The sequence below is a fragment of the Vidua macroura genome, chromosome 3 (genome assembly GCF_024509145.1).
Source record: "Vidua macroura isolate BioBank_ID:100142 chromosome 3, ASM2450914v1, whole genome shotgun sequence".
Classification (NCBI taxonomy): domain Eukaryota; kingdom Metazoa; phylum Chordata; class Aves; order Passeriformes; family Viduidae; genus Vidua; species Vidua macroura.
Window position 1 is genome coordinate 60,277,412 of NC_071573.1, and position 15,372 is coordinate 60,292,783.

The 15,372-nt window shown below is 36.9% G+C and overlaps 1 protein-coding gene across 4 annotated transcripts in view; it reads left to right on the forward strand.

Annotated features, from left to right (window-relative positions):
* The window catches only part of MED23 (mediator complex subunit 23), a 37,974-nt gene that overhangs the window by 17,666 nt on the left and 4,936 nt on the right, over positions 1-15,372 (forward strand). For all 4 annotated transcript variants that reach the window (XR_008436090.1, XM_053972227.1, XM_053972228.1 and 1 more), the window contains 13 exons: positions 754-897; positions 2,264-2,409; positions 2,979-3,224; positions 3,423-3,565; positions 4,094-4,268; positions 5,982-6,145; positions 7,238-7,362; positions 7,853-8,058; positions 9,042-9,222; positions 10,735-10,905; positions 12,125-12,341; positions 13,145-13,381; positions 14,483-14,648. Coding sequence is in view for 3 of the 4 variants with exons in the window: in XM_053972227.1 (XP_053828202.1) it covers positions 754-897; positions 2,264-2,409; positions 2,979-3,224; positions 3,423-3,565; positions 4,094-4,268; positions 5,982-6,145; positions 7,238-7,362; positions 7,853-8,058; positions 9,042-9,222; positions 10,735-10,905; positions 12,125-12,341; positions 13,145-13,381; positions 14,483-14,648 (2,321 nt within the window). In the remaining variant the exon portion in view is untranslated. The remainder of the gene's footprint in view (positions 1-753; positions 898-2,263; positions 2,410-2,978; positions 3,225-3,422; positions 3,566-4,093; positions 4,269-5,981; positions 6,146-7,237; positions 7,363-7,852; positions 8,059-9,041; positions 9,223-10,734; positions 10,906-12,124; positions 12,342-13,144; positions 13,382-14,482; positions 14,649-15,372) is intronic.

The following is a 15,372-nucleotide window of genomic DNA, read 5'->3' on the forward strand; positions in this document are numbered from 1 at the left end:
CTCCTTGCTATTTAGATGCAGTTTCCAACATGTACAACACATTGCTCCGTCTTCATTTGTCTTCAGTTCCGTGTTACATAAAAATTTTCTATGCATGTTGTGTTCCACTTGTGATGGATTGTAATTCTTTGCTGTCTTTGTTTGAAATTAATTTTATCAGGGCTGTATTCCTGTAATTACTGTTAATAAACCATTGAAACAATAGGCATTATAAAACACAATTGTACATATCTAGTATAAAACTATAGCAAACAAGATAAGAGTAGAATATTAGTTATTAGGGAGTTGCTGTTACAGATAAAGAAGTTAATTAACAAAAAAAGAAAAAAAAAAACCCAGGTGAGTCCAGATGAAGCAAACCAAAATTGTTCTGGCTCAGGGACTTCCTTTGTAGGAGTTTATAAAACCTGTGGCCTGATGCTAGTAATGGCAATACTGTACTTCACTACAGGTTTACAAGGTGACAATTTAAGACCAATATTTAAGTGTTGCTAATGTTTCAAAGCAGTGATCCTCAGGAGTTACATGCATTTTAAGTCAGCATTAATTGTGGCCTTCACAGAGTCCATTCATGTGCTACAACTAGTGTACCTATTTCCCTTCTTTCTGAAAATGATGTGTGTTTCTGCCTAAGTCCTGATATAAAATTCTCTGCTGAAACTCTTTTCGTCTGCCCTTCTAGTTTCATAAGAATCTTTGCAGTGATTTTTCTTCCTCATGCTGTATTTGTCTGTTACTGAGTGTTCTTGACAGTTGGCAGGCCGTGGTCTCATTAAGGGAAGAGACCACCTGATGTGGGTGCTACTCCAGTTCATCTCTGGCAGCATCCAGAAGAATGCACTGGCTGACTTCCTCCCAGTTATGAAGCTGTTTGACCTCCTGTATCCTGAGAAAGAAGTAAGTCTCTGATATTAAAAGTTTTATTTTTAATTCAACTTGGGACCTTCATATGTCAGTACTACTATCCTTCTTGAGTCACTCTTAGAACAGTGCGCTGCGTAGTTGGAGGGAGATGTTTCGTAAGTCTTTTTGAGGATTTCATATCCATGTAACCACATTTGTTTTTAGGGGCAAGAAAGACTTGTGTTAAGTCCTCTCTTCCTTGGCTTTGGTTTGACTAAGGTTTTGAGGAGTTTACTAAAGCACTGAGGAGACTGTAAAGGAATAATGTGTAATTGTATTGTTACATCTGGGTTGAAACAGAGTAGTACTTTAAATTCATTCTGCAGAGGAAGATCAAATAATATCCATACTTTGTACATTCCCCTAGAATTAAAGTTCCTGAGGAGGGGGCACTTAATGAAGTTCTTAAACTTTAATTCTGGCAGCACTGTCAGTGTGAAGTCCTGATTGCTTAGTCTTATCGTAGTGCTTTTTACTTTGGGTGAATGGATAGAAAACTACAGGTGTGTGATGTATCAAACTCATAATGTAAAAATTTTTCCCCCTGCTATGTTAGTTTTGACCCACAGAAATTTTTCATTACAATTTGTTTCAGAAGATTTCAATTGCTTTTGTCAGCATCAGATACTGGAAGAGTAATAGGATTACTTACTTCACCTGTAGTGATGGCTCCAAGTTACACTTATTCAAAGTCTTTGTTTGACTGGTGCTTTTTGAGTGCTACATTTTAAGTGCTTGTAAACTGAATCCTAGGAAGCATTTTTTAAGATTCAGTTTCACAAGCACTTAAAATGTTATCTCTGGACATTGCTCTTAAAAGGATCTGCCTTGCTATCCTGTTGATGATGTATTGGTGCTGTCTCATTTGCACTGTCAGTGGTGTTTCTGCAGCAGTAACTGTAAAAAAGGGAAAGAAATGTGGATGTTGGCAAAAGGGGAGAGCCAGAGTTCCTTTTCCAATGGCAGTACTGTAGCTAAGTCTGGATCCAAAACTTTTTAATTTTGTGTTGTATCTGTACCTTTTCATGAGAAGTGTATTAATGTTTGAAGATTGACTGTGACGCTGAATAATTCAGAATTTTCAAAAAGTACTGTTGAACCACTGAGTACCTACTATGGAAGGAGTTACCATAACTGGTTTCTGAATAATGTGTAAGTGTGAGGCTGAGAGAAAAAGCATATGCTTTGTAACTATATATGTCTGGGAACTGTATACTGTTAAGTATGAATTTCCTTTTGCCAAGGCCTTAGATAATTTGTTAAAATTACTGAAAATCTGATCTTGTGAATACTGGCTATGTAAGTTGTTTTTTGCACATTAATCCATATGGTATGTCACATTAATGTGTTCTTTCTTTAGTATATTCCCGTACCTGACATTAACAAACCCCAGTCAACTCACGCTTTTGCAATGACCTGCATTTGGATTCATCTGAACCGGAAGGCCCATAGTGACAACTCCAAGTTGCAGATTCCCATTCCTCATTCTCTTAAACTTCACCATGAGTGAGTGTGGGGATTTTGTTATGTTTTGATTTATGTTTAAGAATAATGAAATTGGCAGTTCCAAGTCTGTATTCAGAATGTATTGTGTGATGGGATGCTGTATAAAGGTTATCAGTAGAGTGACTTCAAAGTCATTCAAAAAGACAGAGCTCCAATTCAAAATATTTCATAAAAAGTGAAATGTTGTTATCCAGCTAGTGGAAATTATATATTTTATCTCAGAATAATTAGTCTATATTACTGATAGAGAATCTGAAAGTAAATGGACAATTTTGTTTTGTTACGCTGTGGTTTGAAAAGCCTGGATAAGCAGTTTGGTTCAGTTTTTGTCTGGAAAGGTGATTTTTAACTGTGTTTTTTTCCTGAGCAATTTCTCCAATGTAGAAAAATCATAATACAGTGAAACTGTCCATAAGAAGTAATTCTATTAATGTAATGCAATTAATAACTATTTTGATTTTTTTCTATTATTTTATAATGGGTTTTATGACTGAGATTGTTGTAGCTGTATTCCTTTAATGCATGTGTATTCTTCTTTCTGCTTAATGTTTAATCTTTCTGGCACACAGGTTTTTGCAACAGAGCTTAAGGAATAAGAGCTTACAGATGAATGACTACAAAATTGCCTTGTTGTGCAATGCTTACTCAACCAATTCAGAGTGTTTCACTTTGCCAATGGGTGTGCTAGTAGAGACTATTTATGGAAACGGCAACATGAGGACACCTCTTCCAGGCACTAATTGCATGGCATCAGGGTCTATCACCCCATTGCCAATGAACCTCTTGGACTCTCTCACAGTTCATGCCAAAATGAGGTACAGTATATGCAGCTAGCTTTTTCTTTTTAACCTGTAAATCTGCGTGTAGCTAATTATCATCAGAAAGGCTTCCTGTGGCTGGACATGTCATATATAGATCCATTAATTTACTTTAAAAATTAAAGTGTGATTTAAAAATGTGTTAAATTTCAAGTCCACGTTTTTGATTCAAAAACACTTTCTCTTTTTCCTCAGTCTGATTCACAGCATAGCTACAAGGGTAATTAAGCTGGCTCATGCAAAATCTAGCGTGGCCTTGGCTCCTGCTCTTGTGGAAACCTATAGTCGCCTATTGGTTTATATGGAAATAGAATCCTTGGGCATCAAAGGCTTCATCAGTAAGAAAGAAAACCTTTCTCCCCCCTTTCTTTCTGTTAAGTAGTATTTTTGTTTAATGGCAACTGAAGACCATAGTAAAACTGAAAATATAATGATGCAGCATGTATAAATTAGTTTAATATAAAAGAAACTGTGAAAGTTGTCCTAGTGCTGCAATAAATTCCAGACTAGCTGTGCTGCTGTCCCTTTATGCCATCACTTGTATGTTCAGGACCTTTCCAGTTGTGCTGTGTTCTGTAAAAACATGCTTAATGGAAAAGGATAAGCAAAGTTACTTTGAGACACACGGGATACTTAATTGCTCTTGTTAAAATAATTTGCATGTCTGCGGTATGTATGCTGTTCGTTCAAAAGATTATTAAGCTGTATACATTCACAGCATCTTCAGACAGCACTTGCACATATACTCTTTGGAAGTAATACACTTTTCAAATTAAATGTCTGTGACTTACAGCCTAATAAAACTGTAGTTATATTTCAAGGTGTGGTCAGTTGTAAAACTTACCTTTCAAACTTTTTCCCATAAGGTCAGCTTCTGCCAACAGTGTTCAAATCTCATGCATGGGGAATTTTGCATACTCTGCTGGAAATGTTTAGCTATCGGATGCATCACATCCAGCCTCATTACAGAGTCCAGCTCCTCAGCCATCTTCATTCTTTGGCTGCTGTGCCACAGACTAATCAGAACCAGCTTCATCTCTGGTGAGTGGGGTTTGCCATATTTGTCCATAATCTCAGACTCCTTCTTGTTGAAAGCTGCATGAGAACTGTTTAAATGGCACTTCCCAGTCTTACTTCTATGACTGACTTGTTTTGGGGCATCTCAGCAGGGCATGCTTCAGCAGTACTGTTGGATGTTAGCAGTAGTGCTCTGCAGAGACACATGAGGCAGTGTCTGCACACACATGGCAGCAGTGTCATGAGTCAGCACACAGGACAGTTCTTGGATGGAACTGTCATGTCCAAGAAGTGCTTCTTGCATGGTAGATAAAGGGCAATGCCTGCTACTTGTAATCAGTGCTTGGCTTGTCTGCCAGTGAGACTCTGCTTGCTTCCTTCTGTAGAGGATGTTTAATTGCATTACAAGAGTTAAGTTGGTTCCACTTAATTCTTATGTGAGGTTGATTTTCAGTCACATAAGAGAATTAATCTGGTTCACCCTGCAGCTGAAAAGGCATTTGTGCAAAGCGATGGTGACTGTACATGAACCTGAATGGAGTCTCTACTATGGTGTGTGTCAGAGTAGCCTAAAACAGTGGCTAATTTGAATGCAAGAAAAGTGACAAAGCTGGTTAGAGAAGGTCTAGAGGGGTTTTGCTCATAATTCCAGGCAAAAAGCTTTGAGTTTACCTTACTTTTAACGAAGTTGAAGAGCATGAGATGCAGTTTCTATGTAGAATCTGGGGTTTGTTGTCAAATAGTTGGGGAAAATACTGCCGTTGACTCTTAGAGTACAATAAATCCTGTGGGAGTATGTGAGACAGAGTAATTTCATTATTACCAGTTCATATAGAGAAAGTCTAATTATACAGTAAATTCATAGATTCATAGAGTGGTTTGGCTTGAAGGGACCTTAAAGTTCATTTGGCTCCAGCTCTTTTGCTGTGGGCAAGGACACCTTCCACTGGATCAGGCTTCTCAATTTCATAGTCCAAATTCAAATTGCTTATCCTTTACCAAACATAAAGAAAACAGGTTAAGACAAGTTTCTCCTTAAATTCAAGGCCTCGATGTCTTTATTGACCTCAGTCTTGTTTTGTCACTTAGTCTGTAAAATACAGATGTTAGTAAATTTTAATGAGCACTGCGTGCAACTAGAATAAACTAAACTATGGCTTTGGCATTTCAAAGACAGAATGTTACAAAAATCTTTCCAATGGCATCAAACTACCTGGTGTGAAAAGTGCTTCCAACTAAAGCAATGGAAATTAAAGTGCTTTTAATCAAAAGTTATACTTCCTCAGCTTCCTAATTTCTTTAATAAGGACAATTTAGTACTGACTACTTGAAGATGGTATTTAGCTTTGAAGCTTCCTGTGTATTATTCATGCCGTTTTATTTTGGTTTTGCATATATTTATTTATATTATCTTCTTTACATGAAGATATGCAAGAAATAATAAGGGGGGGACTAAATTGGAGATACTTGGGGTTCTTTATCAGGGTCTCTGCACTTGGAATTTTTGCTAAATCTACTTTTGAGTGCTTTATTTGAAAATAAGGTACTGAAATAGTTGATAAATTTATTAAACAGTAGAAAAAGTGAACTTTTTCAAAATGTTAAGAACATCATTTTTAAAACAAAATGTTTCTATATTATTTGAAGCAGTAAATGGAGGAAAAAATAGGTATTTTTGGAATCTTAGAAGCATCAGCATGAGTATTACTTGCTAACTGGACTGTTTCCATCTTTCAGTGTTGAGAGTACTGCTCTAAGGCTAATCACAGCTTTGGGCAGCTCGGAAGTTCAACCGCAGTTCACACGGTTCCTCAATGATCCCAAAACAGTTCTTTCAGCAGAATCAGAAGAACTGAACAGGGCTTTGATTTTAACTCTGGCCAGGGCAACACATGTGACAGGTAATAGCAGTACATACCAATAAAAGCTGTAGTCAAACCATTTCTCTAAAGTACAGTTCAAAAGAGTGTAGTGGAAATGACCTATAAAACATATCCCATGTACTTTTAGTTTTGAACAAAAAGTGTAATTTTAATTTCCAGCTACTTGTATTTAGGCAAAAAGCTATTATTAAAGAGACAATGAGACATTCTCTGAAAGTTTATTCAGAGGTACACTGTGACTAGGGTTTAGAGGTTTTTTTGTGTCTTGAGTTTCATTATTGTAAATCTAAACATTTGTATTGATTACTGATACATGCTATTTAAATAGCATTAAATACTCACAGCCACTATATTGCTCATGTGGAAACCACCCCCTCTATAGCTTGCATTTAAGAAAACGTAGTCTGAATTCTGAGTTTCTTCCCTTGGGAAGAGAAAAAAGGAAGCTTTCATTGTGTCTTTTAAATTTTTAACAGTGTGCAGTGACATGGATCAGGTTTTTGTTAGCTTTGAGGGAGATGTTTTCTCTCTCCTTTTTTGTGGTTCTAGTCTGCAGACACACTGGAGAGTTAGAACAACTGATTCACAAAGACTGGAGGTGGAGGTGATTTGAAAGGGAAAGAACTTCTGTGTGTTGGTTTCTTTTTTATTATTTTAACCATTTCTCAACCTTTGATGAAATCAGCCCAAGGGTTGAGGGAATGAGGCTTTCATTTCTACAGCTTAATTGGGGCAAGTTCTTCTGAACAGCCTTTCTGAAGCAAAATAAAATGGCATCTGGCAATTTCACCATCATTATCTTCCTCAGGATTTTTTTCTAAAAGTCTAATCAGTTAATCAGCAGAAGCTTGTTTTAGTGACATTACAGGAAATTAAATACAAAATGTTAAAATCATGATTGCATTATTTCTAGCTCAAACCTTATAAATAATTTTCTTATTGTTAATAGTGTAAAAAAGGTAATATCCAACATCTTCTATAGAGCAAATAAAGTCAAAGAAAGGGGCTGGGATAAGTTTGACAAAAACAGGAAACTGTGTTGGACTAGAAAAGCCTTGATGAATATGATGACAAAAGGAGAAATTCTAATACCACCAATCCATTTTCCAGACTTTTTCACAGGCTCTGATTCAATTCAGGGAACTTGGTGCAAGGACATACTGCAGACTATCATGAGTTTCACTCCACATAACTGGGCATCACATACACTAAGCTGTTTTCCAGCTCCTCTGCAGGTAATAGTTTAAATCTGAAGACTTTAAAATTGGAAATACAGTGCATTTATTCTCTTAACCAGATCCTTTGCCTTTTGTGGGTTGGTGAGATTCTTCCCCTGTCTCGACTGCATTAATCTCAAGTCCCTAAAGAATGCAGCATGATTATAACATTGCTATTTCTTTAGAAACTTGTTAGCTACATTCCCATGGAGTATTCTAAGGCCAGATTTGGTCAACTGATACTTCAGGTGCAAGATAGACCAGGTGGTTTAAAAATTAAAAACTAAAATAAAAAGTTGGAAAAACCATTTTTTCTTCAGGCAGTTTGTCATGTATCTTTGTTAGTGATAAAACAGTCACTGTGATATCACAGTGAAATAACAGCCCTCCCTAGTAGGCTGTATGGTACAAGCAAGTAGGAACCCATACAGTGTTAAATCAGGCAAAATTTTCCTGTTCAAATGTTTTATTGTAGGCTCTCAGTCACAGCAAAGCCTACTTTTTTCAGGTGTTCTTCAAGCAGAACAACGTGCCTCAGGAAAGCCGTTTTAATCTGAAGAAGAATGTGGAAGAAGAATACCGGAAGTGGAAGTCGATGACCAGTGAGAATGAAATAATCACACACTTCTCTGCTCAAGGTTCATCCCCACTTTTCCTTTGTCTCCTGTGGAAGATGTTGTTAGACACTGATCACATTAATCAAATTGGTTACAGGTGAGCTTAAAAAGTGCTATTTCAACGTTAGTACAGCAGCGTTCTCAGCTCAGAGGACATAATTCATAATTAACAGCTTGATCTTTTAATTAACTTGGAGCATGCATAGCATGGAAAAAGAGAGTGCAACTAGATAGTAGACAACATGTCATAATAATTGTGCAGTGTTTAGGATTGGTTCCACCATGCAGTGGTCTGCAGTCCATGTTTTTCCTGAGAAACAAGGATGTGAGGTGTTTGAATTAAGCAGTTTACTTGTAATAGTAGTGTTTCAAGCAATCTGAATGAGTAAACAAAATAAAAAGCATTCATTTACTTAGCTTTATACGTGAATAAAGGACAAATATTTCTTTAAAAAACAAATGTTGGATTAAGATGAAAATTCATTACAGAAGTAGTAATCATCTGATTTTTTAGAATTTGTTCCTGGTAGAAATAGCATCAGTTCCACATGTGAAAAAGAGATTTATTTCTTTTCAGTCCTTCCTAGGTCTGCTGAAACAGTATTTATGATAGCATGTGTTATTCTTGTATGCAGTGAGGAAATAGTTTATAATGCTATGGCTGGGCATAGCATAGGAAAATAAAGTTGAGTTGCAGAAGGTTGTCCTCAGAGGTGTATAACTACAATTACATAAGTAAAGCATGAGTTCTGAGCAGAATACTGCAGTTGAAATTAGTGAACTTGAAGCATTTCTCCTGAATAGTATTTTGACTTAGGAATTCTCTTGCTCTAAAGTTGGGGTTTTTTTGCTTTGCTTTGGCATTTACTTCAATAATTTAATAAAAGGGAGGGAATTTTTTCTTTTTTTTTTTTTTTTTTTTTTTGTTTGTTTGTTTTTTTTTTTTTTTTTTTTGTTTTTTTTTTTTGTTTAAGACAATTGTGTTAAAAACTGCTTACTCATATCAAATAGACCAGTTAGGAATGTGTTAGGAACTGTAACAATGTCTTGTTGCTTTTTTTTTTTTTTCTTCCCTGCTAGAGTGTTAGAAAGAATTGGGGCCAGAGCACTGGTGGCACATGTCAGGACATTTGCAGATTTTTTGGTGTATGAATTTTCTACGTCTGCAGGAGGACAGCAGCTCAACAAATGTATTGAGATTCTCAATGACATGGTGTGGAAATACAATATTGTAACCCTGGATAGGTTGATACTCTGTTTGGTAAGTATCACTTCAGAAGATGACAGTTCATGCAGTCTGCTTTATGACTCATTTTTTAGGAAGATTCTTTTAAAAATAGATTGGTCTTAAATAGTGACTATTTGCTAAGTTAATAATCAAGAAAATAGTAGATTATTTCTTTAAGCGACGTAACATTCCAACTCTTACAGTTCTCTGAGTCTTCAGGGAAGCATTTCTTGGTTATTCAATGGCAGCCATTGAACTGATATTATTAAATGTTGTGATTGGTGGTTTGAGTCTCTGACCTCAGAGCCGTGCAGAGGGATGTGGACAGGCTGGATCAATGGGCTGAGGCCAGTTGTCTGAAGTTCAGCAAGGCCTGGTGCCAGGTTCTGCACTTGAGTCACAACCCCATGCAGTGCTACAGGCTGGGCAGTTCTGGGCCCCTCACTACAAGGCAGACATTGAGCATGTCCAGAGAAGGGCAGGAGCGCTGGTGAAAGGCCTGGAGCACAAGTTCTGTGAGGAGCAGCTGAGGGAGCTGGGGATGTTTAACCCTGAGAAAGGGAGGCTTGGGGGAGACCTTATCATTCACTACAGCTGCCTGCAAGGAGGGTGTAGCCAGGTGGGGGTCAGCCTCTTCTCCATGAGAAGTGACAGGCAATAAGACGAAGAGGAAACAGCATCAAGTTGTGCTGGATTGGATATTAAGAAAAATACCTCTGCTGAAAGAGTTGTCAAGTGTTGGGACAGGCTGCCCAGGGATGTGCTTGAGTCACCATCCCTGGAGGTACTTGAAAGATGTGTGGGTGTGGCACTTCAGGATATGGTTTAATTACTGCTTAATTAATGGTAGGACTCAATGATCTTAAAGGTCTTTCCTACCCTAGATGATTCTATGGTTGTGTCATTCCTGCAGCCTTAAAAGGTAGTTAGGATATGGCATGCTATTCATTCTTTCACAAGCATATGGAAAATCTTGTACCCATTTGAGTATGCTTTTTTCCCTTAGAAATTAGCCTCTTTCATCATAGTAAGACAGAAATGGCATTCTCTTGCTTTTCATGTTATCCTATAAAATAAAGCAGTATTCATCTAGAGAGAGCTACATTTGCATTAAGTAATTGTCCTTTATATTTAATTTTAAATCTCATCTTAATGTAAAGCTGGTTGTTTGAATTCTAATTTGATTTTCAGACTGAAGTCCAATCATGTCAGAGTGGCCAGAGGTTAAAAGCCATCTTGACTTCATTGTCACTTAATTGGTTATTTTCAATAAGACAACAGACATATAAAAGTGAGCTAGATTTCCTTCAGAAAGTGCTGTCACTGGGAAATTTGTAAGACCTTCTGCCCATGGAACAGAAAATGGGATAGGGATTGAACCTGCCTCTTTTTTATGGCTTCACTTGAAAATTAGAGTTGAAAGACCATATATTCAGTGTGAATTTCTGTGCAGATGTAGTAAAATTTGGCTGGCATGTTTCAGGGCTATAAAGCAGACAGCAGTGTCAACTGTAATTTCATGTTATCTGATCTGTTTCACTTAAGGCTATGCGTAGTCATGAAGGAAATGAAGCTCAAGTTTGTTACTTCATAATCCAATTACTCTTACTGAAGCCTAATGATTTCAGAAACAGAGTGAGTGACTTTGTGAAGGAGAATTCTCCGGAACACTGGCTGCAGAATGACTGGCACACAAAGCATATGAGTTACCACAAGGTATCACAGCTAATAATGTTCTTTTATTGTAATAATTTCTGTGGAATTCATATCAGCCATGATTTACAGGACAGCTTTATCAATTTTTGGACTTGCCTAATAAGCTGTAATTTGTTTGGGCTGGTATGAAAATAATAAATCACTGTATGTAATGACTTCGAAATTCTAATGCAGTAATAGTAAAGATAGAAGTAGCTTAAGAATTGGGTGGATGTTCATTCTTGCTCATCTAAACCAAATAATTTAAAAATCTTGTTTATACTGAAATTCACTTAAAACAGTTTTTGTGCATCAGGGAGAAGGTATTTTTTCTGGTGTTTTGATACTATACCAATAGTTAAACGTACAGTTTCTTCTAATTATTAAAACTTCTATCTTCTGTGTGACAGGAACACGATAGCCTGATATGTTAGGTAAGACAGTTGCTGAGCCTTTAATGCTCCTGTAAACATACTGGTTCCTGCTGGTTAGAAAAGGATGTGCCAATGAGCTCTTCTGTCAAAAAATAAACAGTGAGATGGAACAGATACAAACAAGCTGTCATATACCTCAATACATGCCATCTAGTTTGATCCAGGAACTGTTTGGTCTATATTAGCCCTCTGACTTGGCTGTGCAATGTTTTGACAGTGCCTAACTAAAAGTGTAAGTGTAGCAGGGAAGCAAATGAGCCTGGGAAGTGCTCTGACATGGCTGCACAGCCACTACACCCAACCTGGCATATAGAAATTTCAGTCACAGGTAAAACATAAGTTCAGCCCTCAGCAGTACCCATTTGTTACTTGAGTACGCTACAGTTCTTTCCAAGGGAATTATTTCATTCATGCTATTTCTAGTGTTCTAATTTAGCATATGATGCAGAAACTTCAGTAGTGCTGATTTCCCTTAGGTTTTCTCTTCAAGTACATGACAAAAGACACTTTAGCACTGGCCACTTTCAGCTTTTCTTTGGGGTTCTTAATGTTCTCTTTTGCCCATTTTGAGTGACACTTTGTTCTGGGTTTTTTGTTTTTTTTTTTTAAGATGTTATCTACTATTTTAATATTCCATTTAAGTCAGAGTTCAGTTTTCTTCAGTAAGTTTACAGTAAGCTTCACTGAATTCAAATGTGATAAAGAAGATTCTAAAGTGTCTTTTTAAAGCAATGTAGATGCTGAATGTTTAATCCATTACTTATGAAGAAAGAAATTTTGATTTAGGTGGGTTTCTTTCCTTCCAGAAATACCCTGAAAAGCTGTATTTTGAAGGCTTGGCAGAGCAAGTGAATCCCCCAGTTCAGATCCAGCCCCAGTACTTGCCAATTTATTTTGGAAATGTATGCCTGCGCTTTTTGCCGGTGTTTGACATCGTAATTCATAGATTTCTGGAATTGCTTCCAGTGTCCAAATCACTAGAAACTTTATTGGATCATCTTGGAGGTTTATACAAATTCCATGGTAAGTTATCCATGAATACAGTCAGATATATTCCTGTTGTGATCATTATGTCCTCTTCAACTCTTTCATTCATAATGTTTGTGTGTTAGCACAGCAGTGCCTTATTCCTTTCCTGTTGTCTAAACCCTGAGTACATTTACACAGAGAAGTGCATTTCCTGTTTAGTGAATTTCAGCTTACTAACAGTGAACTTGTTTTTATTCAGGTATCTCTTGCTAATTCATGCTTCCTTCACACCTTTCCCTTCCATTCCCTTCTAGTAGTAAATACTTGGACCTGTGTCCTAACAAACTTTTTGTTACCAAGACTGAAGCAATTGAAAAGCAGTTTCTCTCTATCCTTACTTAAGATTCAAATAACTTGACCTGATACTTGAATACTTTTAGAAATGCACTTTTATATTAATTCTTTTATAGGTGTCATTGCTATGTTATGCTCAGACAATTTACAATAGTCTTTCTTTATTGTGACTTCATACCTGGATTCTTCTTACCTAATACCTTGCATATGAAGAGATGTTTTTAGTCAGTTTACTTACAAATAAATTAATATTACCATTAAGTTGTGAACTTTTAGTAATACTGATCTTTTGTTCTGCACAAACACTGAAGTATGTACAAGACAAAGGAAAATCAGTTTTGTAGAGTATATTGAAATAAAGTACGTTAATAAATTCCATATGTTCTGTTTTTTAATAAATGCAACTTAGTCTTGCAGAGCTCTTGATTTTAGTTTTGTTTGCCACAGATAGTGATGCTGGAAGTTATTTCTGGCTTTTATTGTTTTCTCTTTCTCCTTGGCAGACCGACCAGTGACCTACCTGTACAACACTCTTCACTATTATGAGGGGCATCTGAGAGAGCGCACAAACCTCAAGAGAAAACTTGTTCATGCCATAATTGGCTCCCTCAAAGATAATCGTCCACTAGGCTGGTGTCTGAGTGATACTTACCTCAAATGTGCCATGAATCCCCGAGAAGAGAATCCATGGGTTCCTGATGATGCTTACTATTGCAAGCTCATTGGAAGACTAGTAGACAATATCCTTCTAAAAGTTTGCTTTAAGTAAGCTGTGACAATGTCTTACAGCTTCATTTCTTCAAAATATGAAGTTCCATTTATTTATTATTCTAAACAGGTAGACATCTTAAAAAGATATGGTGAAAGTGAAGTACAGTGCAGCTGTATAAATATTTCACTGTTTAAGCATCACTTAGAAATGCAATTACTGATGTTCATGCTTTCTGAATTGAATTTTGATTGTCAAAAAAAATAAGCTTGATGCAAAGTGTGAGTTTTAAAGAACTTTTCAAAAATTAGATTACTATTACTGTTTTCTAATGACATTTATTAGTATTACTGAGAATAAAATATTGAGAGCAGTGCCATATTTAAGATGTGGAAATTGCTGGCAAATTAGAGAATAGGAGTCTTCTGGGACTTTGGCTTCTTTCCGGAGCAACTTTACAAGAGTTGACCAATCTTCAGGGTGTTACAAATTCTTTCATTCCTTCTCCTGAGCTTCCCTTTCTTAAGTGTGTAACTTGAAAGAAGTCTATTCAGGGTCTCCAAAGAAAGCTAAAATTATATAAACTCCTGCTTTTATGCAAATGTTAACTGTGGAGAACTTTTCTGTATGTATTTCAAATAAGTCTTGTTTGGGAAAGTGGAATATTTTCAGAGACTAAGCAGATGCTCCTTTTGCATAAACTGTCACCCTAGAAGGCTGCTAGAAGGTCTTACAGAGAGGCAAATTAATGGTTTCTGAATATGAGCATAGAGAATTCCTATTATTTGTTTTTTCTCCTCTTGGAAGCAGACAGTGAGTGAGATGGTTGGTGTTTTTTCCACTTCTTAATCAGGGGAGTTTATCCTTTGTGTGTGTAATATATTTATAGCTATGAATTCATGCAGTCCTTCAATGATTATCAGCATCTTATAGTCATACTTCTGTATGACTATAAGATGCTGATATATGTGATTGTTCTACTTGTTTTCAATATTTGAAAATGTGATTGTTCTACTTATTTTCAATAATTTTTAGTTCAGTTTAGTATGTGGTATATGCATCTATTTTTAATCACTGTGCTGCTTATACTTGTCTGTGTTGGGGCAGCTTTTTTTTCCTTAACCGTTGCCACCTATGGCAGGCAAATCACCTGGTCCATTTCCAAATTGTGACTGGAGATTCAATGAGTTTCCTAACCCAGCTGCCCATGCTCTGCACGTTACCTGTGTGGAGCTCATGGCTCTGGCTGTTCCAGGGAAGGAGGTGGGCAATGCTCTGCTGAATGTAGTGCTAAAGAGGTATGTTGGATTTCTGAAATGGTTTTCTGCAATATATCATACATAATTAGAGATTGCTAAGGTAGTCTCTGATACTAAATTTCTTATTAAAAAAAAAAGGTGTATATAGGCAACATTTTATATATAAAGTATTTTTGGATGACAAGCAAGGTGACAGGGATCAAGCAGAAAAATCATGTGTTAGATTCCTGTGGTGTAGTGGATTGTATGCTTCGGGAACAGTTGACATGGCATGATGCCCATAAAAGTTAGAGGGAAGATATCACCCAGGCCAAGATCTTATCCATTGGGTTCAGCAGGAAAGCCTGGAGAAAATCTGTTATTCTTTGAGCTGTGCTGAGAGGACAGTTGATACTACAGCATCTTGGAGTGCAAGGAAAGGGACAGGAATCATTGGCAGGGCTCTGAATCTTCCTGATGCAGATCAGAGGTATTTTGAAAGAGTGGTGTGCCAAGGCTGACCTTTTGTCACAATGCATTCAATTTGACCCATAGCTGATTCTTGAGCAACCTGCAGTGAGAGACGGGACTTGGTGTTCTTGTAGCCATTCAGTTGACATCACTGAGCAATGACAAACTGGAATTGCTTGGGTATAGCCTCATTTGGCTTAGTAATAGATTATTGTTAGCTCTTTTTGGGGCATATGAAGGTAAGGAGTCAGTAAAGGGACAAACAGCCCTTGGACACTAAAGCTTAAAGAAAGAAGTTTGAAGCCTTTGAAGG